A 19,106-nucleotide genomic window follows, 5' to 3' on the forward strand; every position below is an offset into this window, starting at 1 on the left:
TCTGACAGATGGCCATCCAGCCTCTGTTTAAAGACCTCCAAGGAAAGAGACTCTTCACCATTCTCCAAGGGAGTATGTTCCACTGTTGAATAGCTCTTACTGTCCACCTGTCCTGAACGGGGTCATGCTCCCCTTGAAGGACACCGTTCGCAGTTTTGGGGTGCTTCTGGACTCGTCACTCCACCTTACGTCTCAGGTGGATGCGATGGTCAGGAGCACCTGTTATCAACTTCGGTTGATACGCCAGCTGCGACCCTTCCTGGGCCGGGGGGACCTTGAAACAGTGGTACATGCTCTGGTAACCTCTCGTTTGGATTTCTGTAATGCGCTCTACATGGGGCAACCCTTGTACCAAACTCGGAAGCTGCAACTGGTCCAGAATATGGCAGCTAGACTGGTCACTGGAGCTTCCAGGGCCAGCCATATAACACCGGTACTTAAAGATCTACACTGGCTGCCTATTCGCTTCCGGGTGCAATACAAGGTGTTGGTTATCACCTATAAAGCCCTAAATGGCTTGGGCCCAGGGTACTTGGAGGACCGTCTCTCTCCATATAATCCGCCTAGGGCTGCCATAATTGTCCACTTTTACCAGGGACAAAATGTAGGACAAATTCAAGACCAAACTGTAGGGCAACTGCAGGACAAAACTCAGCTCAAAATGTAGGACATTTAAGGTCCACCATTTTTCTTCAATGTCCTACATTTTGGGCTGAGTTTTGTCCTGCAGTTGTCCTACAGTTTGGTCTTGAATTTGTTCCACATTTTGTCCCTGGTAAAAGTGGACAATTATGGCAACCCTAAATCTGCCCCACGCTCTCAGATCGGCCGGGAAGCAACTCTTGAGAGTTCCAGACTCAAAATATGCCATGACAACGCAGAGGGCCTTCTCTATCTCGGCCCCAAAGCTCTGGAACTCGCTTCCCGGTGAGCTCTGCTCGGCCACCTCTCTTGACCAGTTCAAGAAGGAGTTAAAAACTTACCTGTTTCAACAGGCTTTTCCCTAGCTCTCCCTGATGTAGCCCTCCCCTCTCTTACTGTTTTTGTTGTAGTATTTCGAGCTAGCTAGATTTTGTAATTTGTAATTGCTACTGCAATTTTTAATGTAAAGTTTTTGCTGTTTTTATTGTGTCTTATATTGTATTGGTATGCTGTACTGGCTTGTGTATGAAATCCGCCTTGATCATTGGAAAGGCGGGCTAGAAATAAATATTTTATTATTATTATTAAGATGTTCCTCCTAATGTTAAGGTAGTACTGTATCTCTTTTCCTGTAGCTTAGTGCATGTGAAGTTCCTCACATCTCTAGGCAAGAAGACAACATCCCACAAGTGTTGCAGGTGACTGCAGTAGTTCCCTCAGTGTTCATACTGATAAGTTTTAAGTACGTAATCACTGAAACAGGATAGTGGGCTTTGTCCACAAAAAAATCCCCCGGTAAACACCAATGTAAAGGGCAGCTGATGGCCTGGCTTTTTCACCAATCTCTGTCAGTGAGCTCAATCTACTGAGGATATAACTTTATAGAGATCTCTTGGTTGCTAGCTCATTCTGAAGGCAAGTGTCTGACTCACTTCATCTGACCCCCCCCCCCAAAAAAGGTCCTTCTTTAAAAAGGAAAAAAAATTACAGGAGAACCTAACAGTGCATACCTCTGGGAGGAGTTATATCAAGCTAGGCTCCTAGCTCCACCCCCTAGTGATTCACAGAAGCTCCACCCCCCCTCAGCAACAAACACACTCTCCCAGTTCAAACACTCACCCACTCAAGATGGCTGCCCAGAAACTACTCTCCTCCTCCCTGGCTGGGACTAGCCCGGAAAGCCTCTGGGAGCTGTTATATAGAGTTAGGCTCCTAGCTCCACCCCTAGAAGCTCCACCCCCTCAGCAGCAAACACTCTCCCAATTCAAACACTCACCCATTCAAAATGGCTGCCCAGAAACTGCTCTCCTTCTCCTCCCTGGCTGGGACTAGCCTGGAAAGCCTCTGGGAGCTGTTATATAGAGTTAGGCTCCTAGCTCCACCCCCTAGTGACTCCCAGATGTGACTCACAGAAGCTCTACCCCCTCAGCAGCAAACACACTCTCCCAATTCAAACACTCACCCACTCAAGACGGCTGCCCAGAAACTGTCTCCTTCTTCTCCCTGGCTGGGACTAGCCTGGAAAGCCTCTGGGAGCTGTTATACAGAGATAGGCTCCTTGCTCCACCCCCTAGTGACTCCCAGATGTGACTCACAGAAGCTTCACCCCCTCAGCAGCAAACACACTCTCCCAATTCAAACACTCACCCACTCAAGATGGCTGCCCAGAAACTGTCTCCTTCTCCCTGGCTGGGACTAGCCCAGAAAGCCTCTGGGAGCTGTTATATAGAGATAGGCTCCTAGCTCCACCCCCTAGTGACTCCCAGATGTGACTCACAGAAGCTCTACCCCCTCAGCAGCAAACACACTCTCCCAATTCAAACACTCACCCACTCAAGATGGCTGCCCAGAAACTGTCTCCTTCTTCTCCCTGGCTGGGACTAGCCTGGAAAGCCTCTGGGAGCTGTTATACAGAGATAGGCTCCTTGCTCCACCCCCTAGTGACTCCCAGATGTGACTCACAGAAGCTTCACCCCCTCAGCAGCAAACACACTCTCCCAATTCAAACACTCACCCACTCAAGATGGCTGCCCAGAAACTGTCTCCTTCTTCTCCCTGGCTGGGACTAGCCTGGAAAGCCTCTGGGAGCTGTTATACAGAGATAGGCTCCTTGCTCCACCCCCTAGTGACTCCCAGATGTGACTCCCAGAAGCTTCACCCCCTCAGCAACAAACACACTCTCCCAATTCAAACACTCATTCACAATGGCTGCCCAGAAACTGCTATCCTTCTCCTTGCCAGGGACTGAGCAGCTTGTTTTTGAATTTTAATATACACTAATTATTACTCTGAAGATCAGGGTTTGATTCCTAGTTCAGCCATGAAACCCAGTGGATGACCTGGGACAAGTCACATGCTCTCAGCCTTAGGGGAAAGTAATGACAAATCACCTGGAACCCATCCCCTATGAGGAACAACTTAGGGAGCTGGGGATGTTTAGCCTGGAGAAGAGAAGTTTAAGAGGTGATATGATAGCCCTGTTTAAATATTTGAAGGGATGTCATGTTGAGGAGGGAGCAAGCTTGTTTTCTGCTGCTCCAGAGACTAGGACACAATGGATGCAAGCTACAGGAAAAGAGATTCCATCTCAACATTAGGAGGAACTTCCTGACAGTAAGAACTGTTTGATAGTGGAACACTCTTCCTCGGAGTGTAGTAGATCTCCTTCCTTGGAGGTCTTTAAACAGAGGCTGGATGGCCATCTGTCAGGGCTGCTTTGATTTGGATTTCCAGCATGGCAGGGGACTGGATTTCCCTTGTGGTCTCTTCCAACTCTATTCTATGATTCCATGATTCCTCTGATCAAATCTTGCCATTAAAACCACATGGTAGGTTCACCATAGGATCACCGTAAGTCAAATGATTTGAAGGCACACAACAAATACACACAATAGCTAACCTTTAAGCGTCCATTCCAGCTGCTTGAACCCTTGTGAGGCTAGTCCTTGCTTTCAACAGCTACATAGAAGGCAAAGTTCAACAGTCTGCCCACATAAAGATAAGCCAATTTTCCATGCAGTTTTTCAAGCCATACAAACCTAAACATTAAGACAAAGAACAGTAAAATCCCTACACCCAGTCAACAGAGATACTAATAGTGTGGCGGGTGGGTGGATGGTGATGGTAAATTTTCTTTTGTTCCCAAATTTCTAGCATTACAGTAATGTAAAACTTCAGTTGAGTATTCAGAAAACCAATTTCCATGTAGCAATAGCAAGTAAATTTCTATACCATTTATCGGTGAACTAGCACTCCCTAAAGCCAGTGGTTCCCAACCTTTCTAATGCCGTGACCCTTTAATACAGTTCCTCATGTGGTGGTGACCCCCACCCATAACATTATTTTTGTTGCTACTTCATAACTTTAATTTTGCTACTGTTATGAATCGTATTTTCATTGTTACAAATTGAACATAAGTTAAGCGTAGTGATTAATCACAAAAAGAGTCTCAGAGGATGGCAATGGCCAGCCCCCTCTGAAAAAAACTGTCCAGAAAGCCCCATGATAGGTTTGCCTTGAGCCTTGGGCATGAAGCCACACTCTCTCAGCCTCAGGGGAGGGCAATGGCAAAGCCCTCTGAAGAAACCTGCTCAGAAAGCCCCATGATAGAGGGGCAGTGGCTCAAAATGAAACTGGAACTCATTGGGTGTGCTGTCTGTCTTCCTTTTTGTAGAGCTCTGTGTTCCTGAGAGAGGAAAGAAAGGAAGCTGTGAGCAGTTACCAAACAATCAAGGGGCCTGTAGGCAGCAGCTGCTTTAATGGGCCTAGCTTGGAGGCCCTTTTTTGTTGAAGTAGTGCTCTGAGGGGGGTCCTTGGCAACTCCTGTGAAACTGTCATTTGACCTCCAAAGGGGTCCCAACCCCCAGGTTGGAAACCACTGCCCGAAGCAGTTTACAAAGTGCATCTGGGGTAACCGTGTTGGCCAGATAGCAAATCCAATAACATCCAAACAATGATATCTTTCTTGGGCCAACCCAAATGCACAATTACATGTTGCAAGCTTTCAATGTCACACTGGCTTCTTCATCAGGCAAACAGGAGAAAGAAATTGAAGATTTAGTCATAGGCCTGCATTTTCTGTTTCTGGTCATAGTTCAGATGGTAAGGAGGGCTATCTGCAGGCTGGCACCTCTCCCTTTGGCCATGCAGTCACTGGTAGATTTTCAAAGTCAAGGAAATTTAATGTCCATTTGCAATTCAAAGAAGATGTTTCATTGGAATCCAGCATGTCTCATTCCTCTGTGAGGCCACAGGCTCCTATGTAGGTAGAGAACACTGAATTTCTCAAGAAGGGCCTGAACAGACGGAAAAATAAAGCTGCTTTGGGTCACATTGGAGGTATGCTGTTTAAATGACACACGCATCTTAAGAGGCTAAAAGCTGCCTCAAAGCTGCACTCCAGTCCTTAGGACTGGAGCGTTTGGCATGGCTTCCAGCCTCTTAGAACATGTGCATCATTTTGCTTTATTTTGCCCTGTCTGTTCAGGCCCAAAGTCTTCGTGTTTTGTATCAGGAAAACTTTAGGTGGTGTTGAGGCAAAGTGTAAGCCAATTGCCCCCAACAAGCTGGGTACTCATTTTACCAACCCACAAAAGGCTGAAAGGCTGAGTGGACCATGGAGCCCTGCTTGGGATCAAACTCACAACTTTGTGGCTGCAAGTGGTTGCAGTATCAAGCACTGTGCCACCAGGGTTGTAAAGAAAATAAAAAATATGTAAAGAAAAGCATCATAGAAAGCCCTCAGAGGGATGTGAACACAGCAGATATAAGAGTTCAGTTTTCAGTGTCTTGTTCTCTGGAATGCCAGAATTGGGTTATGAAGGAAAAGTTCATGAGGAGCAGAATTCTTATTTGGGGGTGACAATGCCTTCATTTTGCCCCCTCCCAGAGCTACAGCCCTGCAGGCTACCACCTTACATCTTAAAAGTACACAACAAAAAGGAATTAATTTCTTTTTGAGCATTTAAAACTAAAGTTGTCCTCTTACCATCCCTATATACACTCTGTTGTGCGCTTTCCAAGTTGTTTCCAACGGATAGCAACCCTAAGGCCAACCTACCCTAGAGTCGTCTTGCCAAGATTCGTTCAAAAGTGGCTTGAGATTGCTTTCCTCTGAGGCTGAGAGAGTATGACTTGCCCATGGTCACCCAGTAGCTCTCCGTGGCCATACTCCATGGATTTTAACCCTGGTCTTTCAAACTCTTAGTCCAATACTCAAACCACTACATTACACTGGCTTGCCCTGTACACAACTATTATAACTGAAAATAAAGCAGCTGGCCATTATCATATGCATCGTGCTTTTCAAATTACCACTCACTACAAAGGAAGTTATCTTTAAAAATAAAATGACAATCCTTTGGCTTATTCCACTAGACTTGATGACTGAGAGTCCTTTAGGCTACCTGAATTGCCACTGGCCCAATAGGCAATTAGTTGTTGAGAGATTGACTCCAGCACAGAAAACCCAGGCAAGAGGACTGAAGCCAAACAGCTGCTGAATTCAAACTGGCACAAGTTTCAGCTCACCTGGCCAGTTAACTGTAGGCTCAGCCAATGGGATGATGCCTGGTTGAGGATCTTTGTGACATCATTACAACACAGGTAAATGAGAAAGGGTCAGATACCATCAAAGGTAGCTGCGTTGGTTGCAATTTCTCCTCTCCCCTGTTAAGGAAAGACCTTTATTAGGCCAAATCACAGATTACAAATTTGTTTTTCATCTTGGTGGCCCATGAAACCCAGAAAACCTTTGCTGTTGGCACTGATCATGTTTATAATGGATAAAAGGTGAAACATGTCTTATAACCCCCATCCCTCTAACCCCCTGTGTTTGCCTTTGTCACCCTATCACCATGGTTTAAAAAAATAAAAATAAAAGGAAATCTAGTGGCTTCACCGCAAGATTCAATGGGTGGGGGGGATATTATGTATCAGTGCATACCCTCACTTTGATAACTATAACTGATATCTAGCACAGAACATGGAACACAGGGTGATCTGCAAGGTGTTTTTGGAGCTCACAGGATCCAAGGAAGTTTAAAAACACCAGTACTGGGGTCACTTGACCTAGGACATGTCAGCAGAGAAAGAACAAAAGGATAAGCCATGGGTAATGCATAAGATCCCCCCTACCATTTTATTTTGCATTTAAGATGGGAAAAGACAGCAACAGGAAGACAGCTGCCAGAAGTGATAAAAGCCAAAGTCAATTGTACTCCTTTGAAATGCTTTCCCATTGCCCTTCTTCCTATCCAGAAATCAAAGGAGATGTTTCAGTTTTTATCAATAACTTAACAACTAGGTGTGAAGGGCTCTGTTAGTTCATCCATTCGCAGGATAACTTCAAAGTGGTTCTGTTAAACCATTTTAGGTCCATAAAATCTAGGCAAGATTTGTGGCTATAAAAAAAAGTATCCCCCAAATCCAAGAACCCCCCCCCTTTTTTTTTTTTTTTTTCCTTTTCACTTATTTCCTTTTCTCCTTTTTGGAGCCAGCATCTTATAGGTAGCCTTTTCTTTTGTTATCTTTGGAGTGTCTGCTCTGCTGCTGAGTGACCAGCATTTTTAAGCCTTTTCTTCTTTCCTTCTTTATGGGGACCCTCTCTTTCTCTCTTCCTTTTTCTTTACCTCAGGTAATCTATAGGGTTTCTTGTTGGCTTTTAGGTATTTTTTAACATTTCCCCCCAAAATAGTTCTTTACTGATGCTCCCTGCTTGCATTGGCAAGCAGTGTCTTCCTGCAGGGACCTAGATGGTAATTATTCTCTCATTAACCTTTTCATTGGCCTCTATCCAAATTCCAGGCCTTCATTTCTGCAGTCTTGGAAGTGAGTTTGTGTGCCTGCTCTTGTGTCTTTGTGTGTATGCATCTTGGCTAAATAAAGACTTCTCAGATATATTAAATTGGAGTTCTTTGTAATTTTTCTCTGTAAAAATTGGTTTAAAAGATCCTTAGCAAAAGTTACTCACACTCTCACAAGCCTTTTGGATTAAATCAATTCCCCAAGATTTTAAAGAGTCACTGCCATTGCTAGTGGGGTTTCTCAAGCTCCCACCTTTGTGGGTAATACTATAATGACTCTCATTTGAAACACTTTAGATTTTAATGGCTTCTAGTGCACTGGTCTACGTTCCATACACAGACTGAGATACAAATATGATAGAAAGTGTAGTATTGCAGGGATTTTTTTCTGGTGCAGCTGCTGCATGTTTAAAACCTGTGCTACAGGTAGAAATTCCTTTAGTGGCAGGTTTCCTTGGTCTGAAGTTGCAGGTTTATTCACCTATGAGTGGAAACCTACTTGCCAAGAATGTAGCAATGTTAATGTAACATTAAGGTAGAAATAACAATTTGTTGTTGTTGTGTGCCTTCAAGTCATTTCCAATTTATGCCTCAGGCCAGGGGAAGGCAATGGCAAATCTCCTCTGAACAAATCTTGCCAAGAAGTAATCATACCTTCTGACATTTCACAAATGAAAGCAAAAACATGTGTGGCCAAGCAATGTCAGAGTATGATTAAGATGACAACAGTTATTAATGAAGACATGTATATAAGCTAGCTAGTAGATGCTACAACAGTTTGTTTTTATCTGAGTTTACTGGAAAAGGCAAGATCCTGCCCCATCTTTTTTTCCTGAGGAATTGAATACAAATCTATTTTTGTCCTGATCAGTTTGCATCAATTTGAAGTAAGCTGAGGACAAAGGAGGAAGGTCAGAAGTAGGAGAGAGAAACCGGGACATTTTAAAAGAAGATGAAAAAGTGGGATGACAGAGGATTAGTCCGGACTGGATTAGTTTGGCCTGGAGTATCTAGAAATTGGACTGCGCTTGCCAAATCAGGAGAAGTTGGGGAATATGAATAACAGAGAAATGGGTAGGAAAACATTGGTTGCAGCAGGCCCAAATTAGAGTGATGTGTTGACGCTTTGCTGTGCGGCTGTGCTTACAAAGCACCCAACCACAGGAAGTTCCAGCCCCAGAAGGGAAGCTACATTCACCACTGCTCAAGGGGAAGTGTTGGGTGAAACTCATGCAGCTGGAAGGCCAATGACAAAGTAGCTGCGCAGAAGTGGTGCAGAAGCTCACAGCAGTGCTGGGTGTGGCTGCTGTGTGGTGTTCAGACCATCTTGCTTTCTGAATTTGTTTCCCCCTTGCATGTCTCACACTGTTGCCAGCAGGGACGTTGTGAACTACAAAGTGAGACTTGCAACCAAGATAGCAGCAAGATGTCTCTGTCCTCGATATACCAGCACAAGTTTGCGGAGAAGCTGACAATCCTTAACGAGAGAGGGAAAGGGGTTCTCATTCGCATGTACAATATCAAGAAGGTAGGCATTGAAGTGTCTCCTCGCATGTCTTAAAGCTCACCAGAATAGAGCCATGTCCAGCTGAGTGCTTAGTCAGTTAGTTATGAAGTCCAGTGAGGAAGTTAATTGGGGATTGGGACTTCCCTATCCTGTTCTATTTCTAGTTTGAGATAAGAAGGGCAGAAGGTTATTTTGTCCTGGAACAGCTAGAAATTGGAATGATTCCTCATTTAAGGAAGTAGTACTAGTAGCAGAGCTTCCATTTAGAAGTGACAAAGCCTACACTTCAATACTGTTGTTGTTGTTGTGTGCCTTCACATCATTTCTGACTTATGGTGACCCTATGGGGCTTTCTTTTTAAGATTTTTTCAGAAGAAGTTTGCCATTGCCTTCCTCGGAGGCTGAGAGCATATGACTTGCTCAAGGTCCCCCAGTGGGTTTCATGGCCAAGCAGGGAATCGAACCCTGGTCTCCAGAGTCCAACACCAACATTCAAATCACTATGCCATATTGGCTCTATTACACTTCAGTATTAGCTGACTTGTATTTTTATGTTCCCCTCTTCCCAGTTGGGTTAGAGAAAGGTACTAAAGGGGTGGATTCATGGCTATTCTAGTAAGTACTTCGACATTTTTACAGGATACTTACATCACATTTGATGACATCCGCGAATCTAGTGAGTTGTGATGGTGACTTATGGATTCTTGAGTACTGCTCACCTGGACGAAAAGATGTTCTTATCCCCTGTCACTCTGCCCATCCCTAATTAGTCTTCAACTTCCAATCTCACTTCCCATATCCTCCAATATTTGACATATGAAAACCAGGACAGGTCTGGTCAAGCAATATCAAAGAGTGGTTAAGATGGCAAAAGTTATTAATGAGGAATAGCACACAAGATAGGAGAGGCTGCAGTCGTTTGCTTTTGCCTGAGCCTACTAGGAAGGGCTACATGCTGCTCCTTCCTCTCTATTGAATTGAGTGCAGGCAACATTTGCACTTTGAACTTAGTTTGCAGCAACAGTAGGGATAATGGATGAAACTCTGGGGAGGAGAAAGGAACTGGGACATTTTAAAAACAGTTGGAAAAGTGTATTAACTGGGTCTCTCCATGACAAATTGGGACCATTGAGAGTGTATGACTTCCTTACTTTCAGCTATGCTAGTTGAACTCTGAGAGCCAGTGTAGTGATTTGAGTGTTAGACTAGGACAATGGGAGACCAGGGTTCAAAACCCTGCTTGGCCATGGAAATTCACTGGGTTACCTTGAGAAAGTCACATTGTCTCAGCCCCGGAAGTGGCAAAGGCAAACCCACTCTGAACAAATTAGGTCAAGAAAAACGCCATACTAGGTTTGTCTTAGGGTTGGCATAAGTCAGAAATGACTTGATGACACACAACAACAACGTTTAAGTCTTCCCCTCACCCTTACCTTCTCCTTGGAAGAGCCCTTTTTCAATCCTTTCTGAACCACTTCCTGTCTCTTCCCTTTTGCTGATAAAGGCTTTCCTGAGCTGCCCGAATGCCTTCCTTTCCCCTGGAACTCTTGCCTAATCACATCCTAACTGTCCCTCTTTGTCAGCTTCCTGTCTGTGGTTCCTGCATTCTTGGTCTTATCAATAGATTGGACAAGGACCATTCCTTCAGTGTAACTTCTACAGATCCTAGAGTTCACTCTTGAGAACCAGTGTGGTTGAGTGGTTTGAGTGTTGGACTGAGGGTTCGATTCCCAGTTTGGCCATGAAACCCTGGATCTTTTGGATTACAGTGCCCAGAATCCCTTACCATTGGGCATGTTGGCCAGGGCTTCAGGAAATTCAAAACATCAGGAGGGACAAAGATTCCCCACCCCATACTCTAAGGAGTTTCAAGAAGCTTATATGAAGCTTCCTTCTTTTATCTGTTCAGCAATTGCATGAGTCTGTGTGTGAGAAAGAGAGAGAGAGAAACTGGGCCAAAGTTGCCCAGTGATCTTCATGTCCGAATGGTGGTGTGAAAACTAGGTGTCCCAATACAAGGCCATCACTTTGTTCACTAGATTATATGAAGCCATCCTGTTCTGAGCTTCTTTTTTTTAATCTGATGGCTGAAGAAAACTTGAGGGGAAGGAAGTAGTAATGTAATGAGTGAAGTTTTAGCATCATTCAAACTATATTAGCAAACAAGGATCCACCACAAGCAGCTGTTTCCTGCTCCTGTTGTGCTTAAATGTTGGCTGAAGACAAGAGTTCCTGTTTCACAGTGGCAACAGTGGACCTGCATATAGCTTGATAATACATTTGTTGTTGGCACCTACTTTTCACTTTTCCCCACTTTACACTGACTTTACACTAGATTCAAATTACAATCTACTGACTTTACAGTAGATTCAAATTATAATCTAGTGCAACAGTTGTATTTTGTATTGTTCAAAGTAGATTAATGGAGGTTTGAGTTTGCTCTCTGATGATTGTGCATGGTGGATCTGTTGATGAATCTATCAATATCACTATGATAGGGACTTGAGAACCAATACCTCCCACATCCCCCATATATTGCTGGATTGCAGTTCCTATAATCTCGGATTTAATGAAGGAATAGGATATCATTCTTTTAATTGCTGTCAATGGTGTGCTGAATGGACAAGTCACTAGCAAGGGTGGGATGAAAGGCTGAGCCTGAGAGAGAGAGTAGCTTTAGCAGATTGTGTATGAGAGCAATGGGACTTCATTTCTTTTCTTTCTGGAGACAGAGCTGTAAATTGGCTGAAGGGTACACCTTGTAGCACTGGGGATCTTTGCTGACTATCAGTAGTGATTGCTGTCGGCTGGCATTTACACTTGTAAATAAAACAGCTGTTAACAAAGGCTTGTTAAGTTTCCACTGATCTCATATGAAGGTAACTCAGGGGAAGGAAAAGCCTTTTGGCACCTTGAACATTGCTGGACTTGTTATAGCATGAGTATTGGTAAGCAGATGTTACTTTGGACAGTGATATATTGGATATACAGCACACATTTGCAGTTCTTGAATGCCTTGGAGCAGGGATGTAGTCAAGGGGGGAGGGGGCCCATGGGGTTTGGACCCCCTCTTCCATTAGATACGCTGCGCCCAAGCCTCATTATAATGGTGGCACTTAGTCTGGACACCCCCCCTTCCCAAAATCCTGGCTACATCCCTGCTTGGATGAAAGTAGAAAAAGTCCCTTTTGATTAACCCTCCCCCCCCACTGGCTGAACAGTAGGCAGTTGTAAGGATTACAGCTGATAATGCATATGAAGTACTGTTCTCTGAAAATCTGAAAGTGCTACACAGAACTATGTTATAGGAAACCTACAAACCCCAAACTTTTACTCGATTTCCCTTTAGCTTGAACCCTGCTTTACCTCTTTACCTAAGTCATGATGATCCTGCTTCACTCTTCTCAAAACAGTAGAATCATAGAAACATAGAACAGAATAATAAAATTGTAGAATCGGAAGAGACCACAAGGGCCATCCAGTCCAACCCGCTGCCATGCAGGAAATCACAATCAAAGCATCTCTGACAGATGGCCATTAAGCCTCTGTTTAAAGACCTCCAAGGAAAGAGATTCCACTACACTCCGAGGGAGTGTGTTCCAGTGTCGAACAGCCCTTATTGTCACAAAAAGTTTCTCCTAATGTTGAGATAAAAGCTCTGTCCCTGGAGTTTGCATCCATTGTTCCGTGTTCTAGGCTCTGGAGCAGCAGAAAACAAGAAAGCTCCATCCTCAGTGTGACACCCCTTCAAATACTTAGAGGGCTATCATATTACCCCTTAACCATCTCTTCTCAACGCTAAACATACCCAACTCCCTAGGTCTTTCCTCATAAGGCATGGTTTCCAGATTCTTCACCATTTTAGTCACCCTCCTCTGGACACTCTCCAATGTGTCAACATCCTTTTTGATTTGTGGTGTCCAGAACTGGACACGCTGTTCTAGATGAGGCAGAATAGCATGGCACCATTACTTCCCTTGATCTAGACACTTTACCTCTATTGATGCAGCCTAGAATTGCATTGGCCTTTTTAGCTGCCGCATCACACTGTTGACTCATGTTCAAACTTGTGGTCTACTAGATCCCTTTCACACCTAGTCTCCGTAAGCCAGGTGCCCCCCATCCTGTATCTATGCATTTGATTTTTATTTATTTTTTTGCCCTAAGTGCAGTATGTTACATTTCTTTGTGTTGAAATTCATTTTGTTAGCTTTGGCCCAGCTTTCTAATCTGTTAAAGTTATTTCGAATTTTGATCCTGTCCTCTGAGGTATTAGCTATTCCTCCTAATTTGGAGTTTTCAAAGATTATTGCCAATGGCTCTGAGATTACATTTGCCAGCTCTTTTAATACCCTTGGATGTAGTTCATCTGTTCCCAGAGATTTAAATTCATTTAGATTAACAAGGTATTCCTGTACTACCTCTTTACTTATTCTGTGCTGGATTTCTCCTATTGTGTCCTCTGCTCCATTTTTCTCAGGTTGAGCACCTTTTTCCTTTTGTAAGAAGACTGAGGCAAAGAAGGTGTTGAGTAATTTTGCCTTTTCTCTGTCCCCTATTATCATTTCACCATCTTCTCCACACAGTGGTCCTACCATTTTCTCCTTCTTTTTGCTGTGAACGTACCTCCCAAAAGTGCATTTTATTGTTCTTAAGCTCTTTAGCAAGCATGAGCTCATTCTGCGCTTTAGTTTTTCTGACTTTACTCCTACACATGCTTCCTATCTGTTTATTATTATTATTACATTTATTTATATAGCTTCATAGGTTTTACATAGCTCTTTACAAAGAAGAAAAACAATCCAAAATAAAAACAAAAGCCTGCTAACAGTGCACAATCTAAAACCACAAACAAGATTATAATATTAATACAATATTACTATAACAAGGTTAAAATAATACTATAAAATTATAAATTAATACAAATAATATGGATGTTTGAATTAATCTTTGGTGATTTCCCTCTTTTTCCATGTCTTATACATGTTCCATTTAAAACATAGCTCAGTTGAAAGTTCGTTTGTCATCCATCTTGGTTTACTGAGACACCTACTATTTGTCCTCCTCATTGGAAGTGTTTGAAATTGTGCCTTCAGTATCTCCCTTTTGAGCAACTCCCATTCATTCTGCACTCCCTTCTCTTTTAGTATTCCTGGCCATGAGATCACCCCTAGTATTTTCTTAACTGTACTGAATCAGCTTTCTTAAAGTCTAGAATGTGTCTAACTATGCCTGCCTTCTCCTTTCCCCTGTATAACAAACTCCAGGAGAACATGATGACACTCACCTAAGCATCCCACCACTTGCACCCCATTCCTCAATCTGACTTGGGGGTCTGTAGTAGATTCCCATAATAACATCCCTGTTGTTTCCTTCCCCTTTCATTTTTATCCAGATGCTCTCCACTTGACTTCCAGAATATAACCTTTCTTGTTTGGTCTATTTCTCTTATAAAGGTTATACCCCTCTATTTCTACATTCCAGTTATGAGACTCATCCCACCAGGTTTCAGTGATGCCCATTATATCATATTTGCTTTGTTGTGCTAGGAGTTCAACTTCATCCTTTTTATTTCCCATGCTCTGTGCATTAGTGTAGTGTAGAGACATCTAAGACAGTGGGTCCTCCCCACGTGCTGCTTGTGTAAGGTTTTTTGCCTCTCACTGTTGGGTCCTTGCACTATTTGCCTTGTTCCCTCGATAAGAGTTTGACTATCATCTCCAGCCCTTGATGAACTCCTGCCTTCCAAAATACTGTCTCCCTCCCCCATATAACTTAATTTAAAGCCTTCCTGATCAAACTTTTGAGACTATTGGCAAAAATGTTTCTGACAACTGGTGTGAGGTGCAAACCATCCCTTGCCAGAAGTCCCCCCCCTCATGGATCCGCAGCCCATGATCCAAGAATCCACATCATTCTCGGCGGCACCATCTGCAAAGCCAGTTGTTTACATCTGCTTTTTCCTCTCCCTTCCTGGACCATGCCCTTCAACTGGCAGAAGAGATGAGATGACAACCTGTGCATCCATCTCTTTCAGCTTCCTACCCAGAGCCTGATGATCCCTTCTGATATTGTGAAGGTGGTGCCTTGCAGTATCATTGGTTCCCACATGAACCAAAAGAAAGGGGTAACAGTCAGTAGGCTTGACAATTCTTGTCAGCCTCTCCGTCATATCACAGATCTTTGCCCCAGGGAGAAAAAAACCTCACCTAGTCAAAATGGCTGCCGAGACACCTCTCCCGCTCTTCTCCCTGACAAGGACTGAGCCTCTAGCCTCTGGCAGGAGTTATAAAGGCTAGGCTGCTGGACCTGCCCCAGTGACTCACAGAAGCTCCACCCCCTCAGGAAAACACAATCAACCAAGGTTTGGGAAAAAACTCACCCAGTCAAAATGGCTGCTGAGAATCCTCTCTCCCTTTTCTCCATGGCAAGGACTGAGCCTGCAGAAGCCCCACTCCTTCAGGAAATCACACACACAAAGGTTTGGAAGAAAAACCTCACCCAGTCAAAATGGCTGCCAAGAAATCTCTAAGGGAAGGCAAAAGGGGCGGGGGCTTCAGGATGGGAGGGATGTTGGCCAGTTTTTGGGAGGGGAAAGGTATTTTCAGCCATTTTTTGGGAAGGGCTGATTCCCTGGAAATTCCTCATAAATATTTAATACAGGAAGATAAATGGAAAGGCTTTTTATTACCCGGAAACCGGGGAATTCCCTGGAAAATTGGCAACACTGGGAAGGCAGTATAAAGGCTAGGCTGCTAGCCCCTCCCCAGTGATTCACAGAAGCCCCACTTTCTCAGGAAAACACAGTAGCTAAGGCGTCTGCCACAAAACCCCTTCGGCAGAGCCCCCTGTCATTTGATAATAATAATAATTTTTATTTATATGTCCTGCCTGTTCCAAGGATCGAAGCGGGATTACATCATTAAAATAATACAATGCAATTGAACAGCCAATAAAATACTAATACTGAATTATACATCCCTATTAGTTCCTTAAAATCTCCGAACATCAATTCATATACCATCATACTTAGAGGGGGGGTAATTGCATAAATAGTTTTTGGAGAGGGGGGAAATCTGGTATACAATGGAAAACTGGCAGTGAGCATATTTGGGGCTTGGAAAATAACTTCTTGAAAGGAATTTGTTATGTAACTAAATACAAAACCTGCAAGAATAACTAGCTAATATTAACACCACCATTTATTTTCTTCTGCAGTGATTGACTGCATTATAATATGAATTACTTTGTGTGTGTTTTAAACCCTTAAGAGAATGCTATAAATCTCAAACAATTCTATGAAAATGCACTAAAGGATAACTGAGAAGTAACCAGAAAACATTGCTTGTTAGATTCTTCTCTCCACTCCATGTTTAATCATTTGCATTCCCACTCATTTTGCTATTTTTAAAATGTTGTTTCATGATGTCCTTGTTGTCAAAACCAAAATTTATTACAGTAAATACATTGCTTGTAATTCATTAGCTTGATGCTCTGGCATAAGCTGACAGCAAGATGAATCCAATCTGTTTGCATTTAAAAAGACTGAATAAGTTGATATCATAGAGCTTCTGTTTGACATTATCAGGCATACTTTTTCTTGTAAAGAGATTTAATTTAATACTCAAATTAGGATTGTCCTGTGCCATTGTATTTCTGATTTGTATGTGTGGTTTTGAAAGCTAGACAATGAAGAAAGCTGACAGGAAGAGAATCAACTCATTTTAAATGTGCTGCTGGAGGACAGTTCTGCAGATCAGCGGACTTCCAAAAAAAAAAACAAATAGGTCCTAGTACAAATCAAGCCTGAACTCTCCCTAAAAATTAAGATGGCTAAACTGAGACTATTCTATTTTGAACATATCTTGAGAAGACAGGACACTCTAGAAGAGATTGTAATGCTTGGTAAGGCGAAAGCAGTAAAAAAAAGAGGAAGATCAAATTCCAGATTGATAGATTAAATAAAGGAAGTCACAGCCCTAAATCTGCAAGTCCTGAGCAGGGCTGTTGATAACAGGGTGACTTGGAGGTCACTCATTCATAAGGTACCCATTGAGTTCAACTTGACAGCAATTAACAACAACAAAGGTGCTATTCACTCTACATTGCACCAAGTAGGAGATCCTATTGTTTCTTGCAGGCATATAGAGAAGTTTCCATCAACTTCTCTATATGCTCTTTAAACATCTTTTGCTTAGTTATAGGGAGTACAGAAATTGGATGCCTTAGAACACTGCAGCACTCACCCACTGTTTTCTTTGGCCTGTTACAGACAGCCAAAATAAAGCTGCTTCGAGTCACAGTGGAGGTATGGTGTTTCAATGATGCATGCGTCCTAAGAGTCCAGAAGCCACACCAAAGCCACGCTCCAGTCCTTAGGGCTGGAGTGTGGCTTTGGTGCGACTTCTGGACTTTTAGGACGCATGCATCATTGAAACACCATACCTCCACTGTGACTCGAAGCAGCTTTATTTTGGCTGTCTGTAACAGGCCTTTGTGTTAATGTTCCATGCAAGAAGCATTAACTAAGCACCAAATGCATCTGAGGAAGTAGGCTCAAGTCTACAAAAGGTCATGCTACCAACTTTCAGTTAATCTCCAAGATGCTGCAAGATTTCTTTGCATACTGACTTTCCAGACTAACACAGTTTTGTCTTTGAATTCTAAGCCCCAAGATAGGATTTGAATGGTGTGACAGAATCAGCAGTGATCTGATTTCTGTGCAATTTTTTGACAGAAAATAAATTCACTTTTTGTTTATCTTTGCAGACATGCATGGATCCCCGGAGCAAGCCAGCTTTCTTCACTGAGAAAACCATGGAGTCCTCTATCAAATATATTAACAAGAAGTTCCCCAACTTGGATACAAGAAGCATCACGGTGAGATCTTGAGCCAAAGCTAGGACAGGAAATCTGGTGACTGGTTGTTTTAAACTTTTAAAAACCACCCATCATCCTTTCAGATACCAGAGTGGTACACAGGTATGATTAAAACAACAAAAACATATTTTCGTCATCAAAAGAGAAGCAAGCAGATAGAACCAGTCAATTAAAATGTCTGGCTAAACAGAAAGGTTTTGAGCATCCTTGCCACATCCACGGGAGCATATTTTATAGCTGGGCTGCCACAACCTAGGTAACACAAACTGTGCTTGAGATACTTGGGCAATAACGTGGAAGGCCACTTAACTCTTTAAAGCAGGGGTTACTAACAGGGAGTGGTGTGGTGGTGGGGCTGCATTGCTCTCTGTGAGACCCTGTAAGACCACCTTCCCCATTGTTGTTGCTCTGCAGCCTATAGTCCACAGATTTGGTCAAAAATATTGGTGGTGCCTCTTGAAGCCTCCAAGGACTATGATGACTGGCCATTTGATGTAATGTTTGGATTGTTAGATTAGGACACTAATCTAGTGTCCATGCTCAGCTATGAAAACACATTCCCTCAGCCTCAGAAGAAGGCAATGTCACCTCTCACCAGATTAAATTCTGCCAAGAAAACCCCATGATAAGATCGCAATAAATTGGAAGTCACTTGAAGACAAATGACAAGAGCTCTCCAACTCTGAAAAAGGAACAAAATGTCCACTTTTGCTCTCTGGAGTATTTGGGTGGGGACATACTATTGACCATTTTTATCCAACATTTTGCTGAGAGGACAGGTTCCTGGGGAGGTGTAAACTACCCTTGTTTCAAAGCCATTTATTTTCTTTATTGGTTACATTTCCTCCAAGGAATTCAAGGAGGTGCACATGGTTCTTCTCTCCATTTCAAGCTCACAACAACCCTGTGAGGTCAAGTCAGGTTGAAAGGAAGGGATTGGCCCAAAATCATCTACTGATCATTGGAGAGTAGAACATACATCTGAGCCTCATTCAAACACTCTAAACCACTACACCAACACCTTAATTTGGATTCAGAATCAAACAAGAAATCAGTACAGTTCTTTTCTAATCAGTATTATAGGATTCTATCTGACCATATTAGGTGCAGTTTTGGCTGCCACTTTCTGTCCTTGTTGAAGCGTCTGGGTCATCTTCAAAGGCAGTCCAACATATACTTACAGTAACCCATCTGGAAAGTAACTGTACAATGAATTACTATGGCCAGGCTATCCTTCACCAAGAACAGTGCTAGGTATTTGAACCATCTGAAGC

General features: G+C 43.0%; 2 protein-coding genes across 15 annotated transcripts in view; one reads left to right on the forward strand and one right to left on the reverse strand.

Moving 5' to 3' along the window:
* LOC149322756 (gametocyte-specific factor 1-like) overlaps positions 1 to 15,698 on the reverse strand; it is a 28,845-nt gene extending 13,147 nt beyond the window's left edge. For 2 of the 9 annotated variants that reach the window (XM_089482726.1, XM_089482717.1), the window contains exon 1: positions 15,335 to 15,698. In XM_089482726.1, coding sequence (XP_089338852.1) covers positions 15,335 to 15,378 — 44 coding nt within the window. In that variant the 5' untranslated portion in view covers positions 15,379 to 15,698. Of the gene's footprint in view, positions 1 to 1,761; positions 1,822 to 3,541; positions 3,681 to 6,047; positions 6,153 to 15,161; positions 15,254 to 15,334 lie in introns of those variants that run through there. The other 7 variants (XM_089482743.1, XM_089482750.1, XM_089482734.1 and 4 more) reach the window with 7 other exon arrangements.
* Positions 1 to 19,106, forward strand: part of NCKAP1L (NCK associated protein 1 like) — a 139,695-nt gene that overhangs the window by 34,505 nt on the left and 86,084 nt on the right. For 4 of the 6 annotated variants that reach the window (XM_089482573.1, XM_089482610.1, XM_089482618.1 and 1 more), the window contains exon 5: positions 17,722 to 17,832. In XM_089482573.1, the coding sequence (XP_089338699.1) occupies positions 17,722 to 17,832 (111 nt within the window). Of the gene's footprint in view, positions 1 to 8,826; positions 8,974 to 15,204; positions 15,434 to 17,721; positions 17,833 to 19,106 lie in introns of those variants that run through there. The other 2 variants (XM_089482591.1, XM_089482600.1) reach the window with 2 other exon arrangements.

The sequence above is a fragment of the Sceloporus occidentalis genome, unplaced genomic scaffold, assembly GCF_023333645.1.
Source record: "Sceloporus occidentalis isolate IW3139 unplaced genomic scaffold, rSceOcc1.0.p SCAF_1, whole genome shotgun sequence".
NCBI lineage: Eukaryota > Metazoa > Chordata > Lepidosauria > Squamata > Phrynosomatidae > Sceloporus > Sceloporus occidentalis.